General features: G+C 42.6%; 1 protein-coding gene across 1 annotated transcript in view; it reads left to right on the top strand.

Annotated features, from left to right (window-relative positions):
• The window catches only part of NTRK2 (neurotrophic receptor tyrosine kinase 2), a 180,664-nt gene that overhangs the window by 107,389 nt on the left and 60,623 nt on the right, over positions 1 to 12,652 (top strand). The window contains exon 6 of the mRNA XM_019625496.1: positions 9,813 to 9,985. Within this exon, the coding sequence (XP_019481041.1) occupies positions 9,813 to 9,985 (173 nt within the window). The remainder of the gene's footprint in view (positions 1 to 9,812; positions 9,986 to 12,652) is intronic.

Here is a 12,652-nt window from a genome sequence, read left to right on the forward strand (position 1 = left end):
ACTTATGGTGAGACCTTGGACTAAAACTGAGTCCTCCTCATCAGCCCACTGCCCACTGTGCACCACATTTTTAGTTATTGAATTTTACACGTGCCCTCATAAGCCAAACTGAGGCAAACAGCACAATGCCACTTATCAAGTAATACAAATGAGCATGGTAGTTGTGCTCATGTGTCTGTAAGGATGAGAGACGCTTTCATGTTGTCCCAGGTAGAAATGTAATTCAACAGAATAGGTGGAAATAAGGAAAACTAGATTCTGGAGTGAGCGCTTTGGCCTCAGGGAAATATAAGCAAGACATAATCTGCTTTGATAAGAAGAACAGCATAAGGTTCATTGGAAACCCAACTCAAACTGGTTTAAACAGAATTTATTTTCTCAAGCTACTGGAAAACCTTGCTACTGGTGTCTGGGCTTCCAGCACTGCTAGATCAAGGGAATGAATTATCTATCTATCTATCTATCATCTATCTATCATCTATCATCTCTCTTGGCTCTGCTTTCCCTGTGTATTAGGACTGCATTCTCAGGCAGGTACTCTCCATACTGTGGTAAAGACTTGCCAGCAATGGCTCTGGACTTAGATCCTGCCATCCTAACAATCCAAAGGAGAGCTTCTCTTTTCCCCAAATTATGCAAAAGTTCAAGGGGCGACTCCTATTGGCTTTCCTTGAGTTGTGCCACCAGGCCTTCTGGCCAAGGAAATAGACTATTCTGATTATCCAGGCCTGGGGCCCATCCATGCATATCCCTGGAACTGGAAGATAGGGTCAGCTCTACCCAACAAGCATTGATTGAATGTGGGGAAGCATTGGTTCCCTGAGAGAATATTAGAGATGCTATAGCCAAAAGAAGGGGGAAAGAGATCTGACAGGAAAAACTGAAAGATGAGCAACTGAAATAGGAACTGCAGGACAGCTAGGCCTCACTGTTACTGGAACAGTTGGGATTCAAAAGCTCGCTCAGGATCTGAGGTAGCCCTTATAACTGTCCCTTCTTTATCCTGTCAGCAGGAAGCATCAGGGATTGTCCTCTAGGCTTCCCTGCTAATGTAGTGCAGCTATCTCTTGCATCTGCTGTTCCCTAGCATTTGACTGCTGCTTTTATACCAACCATGCTCACATGGTCTCTCTTCAGATTCCTCAAGAAGGAGAACACTATGTGTCCAGTTATTACACTCAGTCGTCATGCCAGGCCTCCTACCTGTGGTCCAACCATCCCAGGTGGTCACGTGACACACACGAGGCCACCTATGGGAAAGGAGCAACTGGAGCCAGTGGTCTCAGAGTATACTTAAGGACAGAATAAGGGCTTGAAAAGGAAAGCTCATTCTCTCCAATTCTGGAACAGTGAAACAACTAATAGTGCATTAAGCATTCATCCATTCAAGTACACTACTCAAAGAAGTGTATTTCTAAGACAGATGGCTGTTTCCTTTCTTTCTTTCTTTTTTTTTATGACAGTCATATCAGGACTACACATCTTGATTAATGTGAAGTCTCCCTCCCATTCCTCCCTCTTCCTGTGCTTCGTCCCCATTTCTCCATTTATATCAGCATGTGAATTCCTTGTCCCCACAAAATGGAAATGGATGATAATAAGATTAGTGTATTTAAGGGAACATTTGTCAGTGTTGCACTAAAAAAATTGTCTGTATACCTTAATAGGATATAATGTTGCAGAAAGTACTATCAAGTCCATCTTTATAAGTCTCTAGCAACAGAGACTGTGGAACTTTTAATTGTGGCTTGTTAAAAAGCTTAATCACCTTTATGGTCCAGACATTGCTTAATTGATTTCTATTGTTCTTTAGTGTAAGTGCATCCTTCCCTGGTGTGTGTGTGTGTGTGTGTGTGTGTGTGTGTGTGTGTGTGTGTATACATGCGCACTCACATGCACTGTAGAACGAAGAGCACCATTTCCTTATAAGAATCCCTCCTGTGCTTGAGTCAGGTAGGCTCCAGTTACTAAGTTGCTCCATCAATGTCCCTTTCCCAGTAACTTCAACTTTTAACCTTTGATGGGAGATCTGTTTTCTGTCTTGTCAATTTGTCTTGTTAACCCTCCTTTCTGGCTTATCTCCAATTTATCCCCATCTTTTCATAAATGCTAACAACAAAAACAGTGCATTTCAACTCTGAGGACAAATCATCTGGGACCAAACATAGCTGGAGGATTCATGTCACACCTCTGTATCTTTGGAACGTATGCACTGTGGTAGTTGTGGTGCTTTTTAATTGACTTTAACATGATAGCCCAACTTGCTGTCGAGTCACAGTCTACCATGGTCCACCAGCTCCTGTGTATCTGGCGTATTTAAAGCCTGTCAATATATTATTGCAGTTTTCCACATTGGAGGCCAGCTTCTGATTCATTCTTTTGAGTCATTATTTCTCTGATATTTCTCTATGAATTAGTTTCCAATCTTCCAAAGGCTTAGCATTTCTAATATGCAACTTGATGTGATATACACACAGAAACCATCAATTTTATGCTCCAAATTATTGCAAATGTTTTAAAGTACATGAGTTAAAACCTAGCCTCACGTTTCCCATTGGATGCTTGACTTGTTAGATTCTGAACCATTAGAGTCAGCATGGCTGTGAAAAATAAAGATAGCAGCAATCAACACCCTGGTGATGAATCTTATATTTTAGGCTGTCAGTTGGTACATAATTAAAGTCCTTGCAAAGGCCAGTTACACATGATTGAGTTGATATACACAACGTGCTGGTTTTTAGTACATAGTGAGCACTATCTGAGTGTTTGTGATCATTCATATTTTCATACAATCATTTAATTTGTTTTTACATTTGTAAAAATGTGGGGGAGCCACTTATTGCATCCCCCTTCATTTCTAAGATTTTATTTTTATCGAGCTCTTCCTAGCTCTGCATTTATTAAAATATACTCCTCCAAAATTCACTTTTGTAAGGATGTGATAGACGCTTCCTCTACCTTCCTTCGAGGAGACCCAATAATTTAGAAGAATCACGCAGCGTTGTGACTATGGCTTACACTAAATACTTGGATAATTATTGCCTGTAAGAACATTATAAGAAGGGTGTCTGCCTTAATTCTATGTCAGCTTAGCATTGTTTTCCAACATCCCCAAGAAGCACGTTGACCCATGAATAGCCTACCGAGGTGGCCTTTTATAGGACAGTGCTGTCCAATAGAAGTATAGTGTGAGCCACAAATGGAAGCTACATTTATATTTTCATTTTTTAAAATTAAAATGTCTTAGTGTGCACAATAAAAAAGGAACAACACATATAAAACTAATTTTATTAATGTATTTTATTTAACTCAACATGTCAAAAATTATTTCATTTTCATTTATTTCAATTATTTCAACATATTATTAATATAAAGATAGTAATGAGATATTTTATCAATATCCAGTTTTTGAAACCTGGTGTATATCTTATACTCACAGCACATCTAATTTGAACTAGTCATATTTCAAATGATCACTAGCTACGTGCGGCTGTTGATTTGTCTTTTGGACAGTGCCTGTCTAGAAGACATCAGAAAAGTCAAGAATCTCTAATAGCAACAGATCTTGACCCAATGATTCTGAACCAGATTAACTTAGGTGTGCTGAGAAATATTTCCATACATCTTGGTTGCCTCGTATGGGAGTTTACTCATTGCTATTTATGTTTTAAGTATGGTGGTGGGCATTGGGCATGGTGAGGTCTTCCCATAATAATCTCTTCTTTATTTAAATCTTTCACCTTAACTCTGTTTCTATGAGCTCTAAAAAGTATAAGTGAAGGATATAAGATCAGTATAAAAAAAGGATGCCATCTCTGTTTTACCTTGTGTCTCTGAGACCACCTATATTTTGAAATGCAGTATCATGTATCATGTCCTGCAACACATAACCACACAGTGATTTCAAATAAGCTCTCTTGCCTCTCTTACTGGCTTCATGTTAACTTTAATAAGTCACCAAAACATTTCAGATGAATGCCAATTTTTCTTCCTTCTATGTTACCTTCAGTAATTTCTCAGCTCTGTACTAAAGTTTACTTCGCACTACTCCATTCTTCCAACTCTGAATCAATGTGCACTTCAGGCAGTAACTCACTGTAGCTCTGGATGAGATCTCTCCCTTGAGAATGTCTTCAGAAAGTATGGCAGCTTTACAGTGTCAGGAAATTTATCAGGAATAAGAAAAAAATGAAGTTACAAAGCAGACACCGGGAGTAAGAAACTAGCAGTTTTCAAGGATGGGACAAACATGCCTGTCGAAATGAAACGTTAAGTGGAGGGAATTATCAGAGAGGGAGGCTGCCACCTCATGTCCATTGCCAAGGGACTCCGGGAACCAGCCAAACCTCCCTTAATTGAGTAAAATAACAATCAGCCATGGTACTAAAACAGAGATGATTTTTATAAATAGGGTTGATAGCAGGATTTTTCCAGCTTCTGATTGCTGTCTGGCTATGGTTCCACCCTTAGAAAAAAATCTGTCCTTAGATTGCCAAATTCAGGAGATGATTTTGCCCAACTCGTTACCACCATATTTTCTGAACCTCTTAAAATAGAATTGAATCATAGTTTAGGAAAAGGATCCAACATGCAAAAATGGATGGGCACATTGGATGAGGCCAAGTTTGTGAGATGCATTTGTCCCATGAATAGCGAAAACTCTCTTAAATCCAAAAATGGCACTGAAGCACAGCTTTTGACATTGAAATAAATGGAGTCTCTTCCCATAGCATTTTGCTTTCGGGAAATGGAAATATTAGATGCTTGTTAATTCTGTCATTTTGGTGCCCCCCCCAAAGAAAACACTGTCTTCTCTCCTACTTTACCTCTCTACCCTGCTGCCTGACATATTCTCCCCCCACTCTTTACACACACACACACACACACACACACACACACACACACACACACACACACTAGCAATCTTGAATCAACTCTACCTAGCTGAAACTTGAGAAGAAAGATTACACGCATAATTAGTTCATGCCTTGTGATAATGGCCAGAATTGGTCTGCCACCTTCTCCAATTCACTGTTAAAGACAGACCTAATCTTTACAAATAAGCTATCTCAGCAACTCAGAGCAGCCTCTGAGTAAAGAGACTGGGTCTTGTAGAAAACATTGCAGAATTCAAGGGCTTTCAGGAGGGAAACAGCAGCAGCCTCAGAAGCACTGCTGCTCTCATGCCTTGGGCCAGCCCTGTGCCTTATCCATGCACCTTTGTCCTTCCTGGATCCTTGTGTGAGCAAACTGAATGCAGGCCTGGTTGTGGTTTCAAATTCAAATCACCCAAATGCTACTTTCTACAGGAGCCCTGGAAGGCATTCCAGCTTGCACTGTCTCACCTTCCTCCCAGTGGCCCTGTGAAGTAGATGATATTGTTACCCTCATTTTCCAGAGGAGAAAACCAGAGTTCACAGAGGACGAGAGCATAGCCGGGATTTGAACGAGGTCTTTTGATTTTAAACTAGAACCCCTTTGGTTTGAGCACAACCATTGTGAAGATTTGCCCTTTGACTAGAAGAACACAAGCATTTGGGGCCATTTCTCCAGGAGGGGGTGCTTTGGGAAGGGCCTCCCTCAGCCTTGAATTCTCTGACCTGCTGTCTTTTCCTTGTCCGTTTTTCATTTCTGTTCCATAGTTGGGCCTGTGTTCTTACCAGATGAACAGTCACTTTTCATTCCTTTCCTCTTTTATCTCTAGTTTGCACAGACCTCATGGGTCAGGGGTTCTTTTAGTTGCTCAACACTGGGTTAGGCAGTTAGCAATAAATAGGTGAACACAGCACACTTCTCCCATCAAAGGAAGTAGTGGAGACAGACATGTACTCAAATCCATAGTGTAAGTCCAAGTGCAAGAAATGCTTGGATGTGTGTGTTTTGCTTTGTGGGCCCAGGGGAAGGACCCAGATGATGACAATGTTCATCCCCTCCACGTCTCTCCTTGCCTCATCTGCCATTTTTCTACATAGAAGTTCATCAAAAAGAAAACAGTGCGTAGATTTAAAACAACAAAACAAAACAAAACAAAAAACAGCTAAAAGCATTTCCGTGGATAAAACAAACTAAACAAGTCATCAAGATAAGCACTTCACTCCTCCCTGTGTAAAAGGGATGAAAGGAGTTTAGTTTGGATGGATACAAACCCAGTTTCTGGAGCTTTGAAGGAGCAGAGCCCCAGACACCAAGTTCTTGGCCACTGTTCATTTTGTTATTAAATGAAGAAATGTGTGGTTTCCATGGAAACGAATCTATCAAAGATTATGGCCTCTCTGAACACTTGCTGGCCCAAATATACTTGATTTTCTTTCTTTCTTTCTTTCTTTCTTTCTTTCTTTCTTTCTTTCTTTCTTTCTTTCTTTCTTTCTTTCTTTCTTTTTTTCAGAAAAGTAGAACATTTTATTGTTATAAACCAATAACATATTGATTTCAAATATTTACCCCAAATTCCTTCCCAATGAGTAGCTTGTCTTTGTGTCTTTAAAAAAATTTTTTTTATTAGCTTCAGGTGTATAAAGCAACATAATGATTAGACATTTACACCCCTCACAAAGTGATAACCCCAACAAATCTACTACCCATCTGACACCATACATAGCTATTATAATACCATTGACTATATTCCTTATGATGTACTTTACATCCCGTGACTATATATATATTTAATTATAGTTGACATTCAATATTATTTTATATTAGTTTCAGTGGTTAAGCATTTATATAATCTATGAAGTGATCCCCCCAATTAGTCCAGTACCCACCTGAGACACCCTAGTTTTCAAAGCAGAACTGATGGGGCTTTTTAAGGGACACCGTTCTGAAAACCACATGCTAAAGTGGAAATGGGAACCTCATCATCAGACTCTTTTTCCAAATGGTATCTCCAGGATTTGGCAGAAGAATTAACTGCCTCTGGCCTAATGAAAACTAGACCTATAATTTGTCTCCTTGGATCAGGTCACCATTGGGGAGAAAGTTTCAAATCTTATCAAAGGCAGTTCGTGGAGATGCTAGATTGTGCAGATCATAGCAGAAAAGACTGTGATCTTGTTGCTGCCTCTGTCATCTTAATGTTTCTTGTGACTGATGTGAGGCAGGCCCTGCCTGTTCCCTGTGTCCCCCGGGGTGGAGAGCAGCCCCAGGCACAGTACACCATTTGCAAACTCATCCTGTGCTGGACTTGATGATGTACCACCTGGCCACCTGGCCTCACTTGCTTGGAAAGCTACAGCGACAGTCCTCAGCTGCCAGCTTTATATGGGGGCTCAGCAGGTCCTCTCAAGGTCACACTCCCTTCCTGGGGTGGCCCCCATCAGATGACTGATTGATAAAGGGTTATAAAAGCTCGGCCCTATTGTCCCAACTCAAGACAACTCTGAAGGGCCATCCGTAAACCCAGATGACGTTCTATCGAGACTGCATCATAGTTCAGCTTCATCCTCGGCCCAGTCCCTCCCACAGGTGTTAATCCCAAGAGCATGCCCAGGTAAATGTCTTGTCTACTAATCTCCATCTCAGAGTTTTCTCTCCAAGAATTTGACCTGCGGTACATCCCAAGGTCTATAAATTGTCCAGATCAGGATTATCCCCACAGGGAGAGAGGGTCGAGGCAGCCTATGAAACGACCACCAAAGATCTGGCAGTGTTCTTTGACACAGGACATAGTGTCTAGTCTTGCATTCTACACACATCTGATGGATGGCCATGCTTTCATTCTGTTCCAGCTGAAGTGAATATGGATGTCCACATTTGCCATCTAACTTTGATAAGGACTGATTGCAGTGTCCCTGGAGAAGGGACTCAGATACTCATATGCCACCTCTACGAGTGGGAGTTCTCTGGGCTTCCTTCCTCTTGTCCCTCAATGGAAGCAATCGCTCCCTTTCTAAACTCTTCTTTTGCACTTAGTGTTTCCTTCCTGTGGCCTTTTTAGTCATTCCACAAACCTCTGTTGAATACTTGCCATGTGCCTGGCACTGTGCCCAGTGCTGGCAATGCAGGGATGGAAAGCACAGTCCCTGGGTCAAGTAGCTCACCATCAATATCAGAGATAAGCAAGTAAGCACACAATTAAAATGTATTGTGGTTGGCAATATTATAGAGGTTAAGTATGAGATGTGCCTAAGGAGGTTGTCACCTAACCTGGTGCAGAGGGAATGTGACAGCAACGAGGGAGTCAGAGAATACTTCTCAGAAAGGTGAGGTCTGAGCCTAGTCTCAGAAGATTGCTAGGTATTAACCAGGTGTATTAGTTTCCTATGGCTGCTGTAACAAATTACTACAAACTTAGTGGCTTGAAACATCACCAATGGTTTCTCTCACAGTTCTGGCGGCCATACTTCTGAAACGAGGCTTACTAAGCGAAAGTCAAGATATCAGCAGGGCTGGCTCCTTCTGGACATTCTTGGATAGAATTCGTCTCCTTGTCTTCTCTAGCTTCTAGAGGCCATCCATATTCTTTGGCTCATGGCCCCTTCTTCTGTCTTCAAAGCCAGCATCCTAGCATTTTCTCTCCTCTCTGACTCTGCTTCTATCCTCACATCGTCTCTGTCTTGATGCTCCTGCCCCTCTTATAAGGACCCTTTTGGGGATGACAGCGAGCCCACTCTGATAACCCAGGATAATCTCCCCACACCAAGATCCTTGACTTAATAACACCTGTGATTAAGTCCCTTCTGCCATGTAAGGTAACATAGTCATGTGTTCCAGGGATTGGGACATGGACATCTTTAGGGGGGCGTTATTCACCTGCCAAACACCAGTGACCATGCCCGAGTCAGCATTCTGGGTAGACGGGTGGGAATGTGCAGGGCAGAGGTGTGGCCTGGTGTCTTCTGAGCAGCTGCAGATATTTTGTAAAGTGAAAGCATACGTGTCAAGAGGGGCATGTCAGGAGGTCACACTGGACAGGGATGCCGGGGAGATAAGGTTCATTCATGACAGTGTGTTTTAAGCTTAGAGTCAATTATATATGTGACTTATCTCCCATTTGCAAATAAGCACCTGAGGCCAGGATTTGGGTTAGTGCCTTCTTGATGCCATCACAGCTCTAGCTCAGTGGCTGGCACAGGACAGGAACTCAGCACATGTGTGTGGTATCAACAGATGCCAGCTTTGCTCTGCCTACTATGGCACCATGGTGGCAGAGTGGTCTGAGCTGAGATCTCAAGGCACTGGAGCTTGGCTGGCATGACCCTGTGCATCTTCACCTTGGCAGTGCAATTGGCCTGCTAGCAGGATGTTTCCTGAGCCAGCAGTGTGTGTGGACACCAATTGGAGAAGGTTTTTTAGAGTGTCACATGATAAAACCAGCAAAATGATCATTGTCAAAGCTGAAAGAGGGGTACATGAGGTCTTTTTATGCTCTTCTCTCTACTGAACATTTCCATAATACTAAGTTTACAAATGTTATGGGAGCAGAGGTGAGGTACATGTTGCATCCTAGAAAGCACAACAGGCACCAAAATAGGAGAGAAGTCCGTGGTACTAGTTGGGCCCAGGCCACAGCTAGAAGGCATGAAAACTATAACACTTGTGTCTATAACTTAATGAGGTAACATCTGGGCAAGTGCTTCATAAACTGTAAAGCTCTGCATACCCACAAGGGGCTTCTCCTAGGCTATTAATACAAACATTATTTCCTTGGGAATTATGCTGTTTTCCCGTCTTTCCTGTAATAAATGAGATGAATTTCCTTCCCATCGAGGAACCTCGGGGCCCATGGAAGTAATTCCTTCTCAACACAACCTTCTCTTTGACAGCCTCCATTTAAGATGTGTTGGTTTTCTCTCCTCTCTGCCCCTCATCCCCAGACGCTGAAGGACGCTAGTGACAACGCACGCAAGGACTTCCACCGTGAGGCTGAGCTGCTGACCAACCTCCAGCACGAGCACATTGTCAAGTTCTACGGCGTGTGTGTGGAAGGCGACCCCCTCATCATGGTTTTCGAGTACATGAAGCACGGGGACCTCAACAAGTTCCTCAGGTACAGTGGCAGGGCAGGGACGAGGTGGGAGGTGAGCTTCAGAAGGGAGAGTCCTTTGTGGCTCAGAGAGCCTCTCCAAGTCATGTCTGCCTCTGACGTGCTGGTTCCTTTAACATAGAGCTGCCCCTTGGCTTTGAAAGATCAGCAAACATACTGCCTATGATTTCTTGGCAAATGGTGTAATTTAACAGAAAAAGGGAAGATGTTAGGGGCAGGTGACTAATTTGCACCTGCCTTCATTGGCCTCAGTTTCCTTACGTGTAAACCGGGTATAATAATATCCACAGCAAGGACTCGTGTCAGGACTATTGTGATGGGAGGCAGTTGATAGATTTTGTCCCCACTAACCTTTTTCTCTGCCACGTTTTCCTCTTTATTTTGGTTGAGGGATCCAAAATCCTGGGATATTATGCCTTCCGTGTTATGGAAACACCTACACCTCTGACCACCTCCGGTTTGTGTGGGCACTGAAGAAGGCTTTTCATGGAAATCGGCACCAGTAGCTGCATGTCACCACTGGAAGATTCAGAAACTGTGTAGTTTAAGTAATAAGTCAATCACTGAGAGAACAGTGGAAGAGGGAGAGTGCGCTGCTGTGGTTAGAGATGTCATCACATGATTTGTGCCATCTGGACCACTTTCACCATCTCTAGCCTCATGAATACATGTGTAATTTAGTCCTTCTCTGGGATGGGTCCCCTTTCTCTGCTTTGCCTGATTTGTGAATGTGAGGGAATGCCAGGTGAGATTAGGAATATGGAGCCAACTTATGGTGTTCAGAGCTGCTCATCCTGATAACGCATTATCCAATGTCAGCAAAGTTTTGCTTGTAGGTGATACGAGAGAGGATGATGATAGCTTTTGCATGTTGTGTTGTCAGATTTAATGTGAAAGGAGGAAAAAGAAGCTAAATTTGGTTGAAGTCTGGATGCTCATAGAAGAAATATTGTTTCCTTGTTTCCATGCTCTAGGCTACTTCTCTAATTAAAAATGATGCTTTCCAAACACCATAGCAAAAAAAAACAAAACAAAACAAAACAAAACAAAAACTCATAGCATAATAAATCCACATGTATTCACCTGGATGAAATTAAATGCTCCTGTGAGCTCAGACTGTGCACATGCATATAAGCACATACACACACACGTGTGTGTGTGTGTGTGTGTGTGTGTGTTTGTGTGTGTGTGTTGATTCTTTCACTTTTGGCTCTGTTGACCTATCCCTAGCTCTTTTTCCTGCCTTCCAGAAGGAGCAGGCACCTTATTCTCTCTTGGCATCTTCTATAAGCCATGGAGCTATTGGAAACCTCCTCTGCTCAATTTCAGAATCTGCTGAACTCTGGGAGCAAGAAGTTTTCCATGCTAAGAATCAGGTGCTTAGGTGCAATACTATGCTGTGAGCTACAATGTATCCTCTCTTTCTGGAAGGAAACCCAGCCCTTAAACTGCCATGAACATGTCCCCAAGTATCATTGGCACTGCCTTATAATGACAGGTGACTACAGTTATGTTCCCACCCTTTTCATTCATCCAAAGGGCATATATACTGAGGACCAACATGGTCAGGTTCTGTGCTAGGTTGGGAAACATGGAGTAAAACACAGTTCTTGCTTTCAAGGAGATTAGAGTTTCTCCTCTTAGACTCTCTCCAAAATGCTCTTCCAATGAAGAGAAGATAAGCAAAGCTTTTTCAAGCAATAACAGCTCACCTTTATTGAGACTTTGTAAGCATTTAAAATGTAGTCACTTATATAAACTTCATAAACTAGTATTCCATCATCCTCATTTTACAGTTGAAGAACCTGAGTTAACACCGCTAGTCAGTGGCAGGGCTGGGGCAGCCCCTGTCTGCAAAACCCATAGCCTTCACCACTGCAGTACTTCCTCCTGAAGTGACTATTAGAAAATCGGAAGGAAGTTAGTGTGCTATGGAATTCTGGGGCCAGAACAGTGTGGCTAAGTGCCGACTGTAACCCACACGGGGAGAGACCAAGCTGAGGGAGGAAGGGTGAGCAGCCTTCCTGGTCAGAAGCCCACTGACCCTTCCTGCCACCCACTCCAGAGTCCTATGGTGCTTTCCCTTTGAAGGCATCTTTTCTTGGAAGAGATGAAATACTGTTCTTTTTCCTGGGAGTGAAGCAGAGGGCCATTGTATTAACTTTACTTATACTCTTCTTAAAAGACTCACTTGCCCTCTATTTACAATAGGACTTTCTGCTCAAGGAAAGCATCCAGAGTCTTCTCCCATTGGAAGGAGACTTGTTCAAATACCCAGAGGCAAGCATGAGAAATAACTGGTTAAAATTGCAGGCGCCTGCCCCATCCACACATGGTAGTGTAGAGTGCAGAAGGCAGCTTGCGGTTTTGCTCAGAGTGTCCGTTTGTACTGGCTTCTAACTTGTCCTTTTCCTTAGAGTCTTTGCAATGGACAGATTCTTAGAGGAACCTAGAGTCCTAGGGCTGAAATATGGCTATGGCAAATCAACAAATTATTTCCCTGTTTGAACTAAATCTATGAAGATTTCATCCTGGCCTAGATTCTCTGGGTATTACAGGATTTCTCATACTTTATGTGCTCCCCTAGGTCCCTCTCCTGGTGAGGCCACATAAGAGCTTTGTCTCCTGTGATGAGTGAAAACATTATCACTTTTCCCTGCCTCTTAGTAC

This window comes from Hipposideros armiger, unplaced genomic scaffold (assembly GCF_001890085.2).
Source record: "Hipposideros armiger isolate ML-2016 unplaced genomic scaffold, ASM189008v1 scaffold_632, whole genome shotgun sequence".
NCBI classification, from domain to species: domain Eukaryota; kingdom Metazoa; phylum Chordata; class Mammalia; order Chiroptera; family Hipposideridae; genus Hipposideros; species Hipposideros armiger.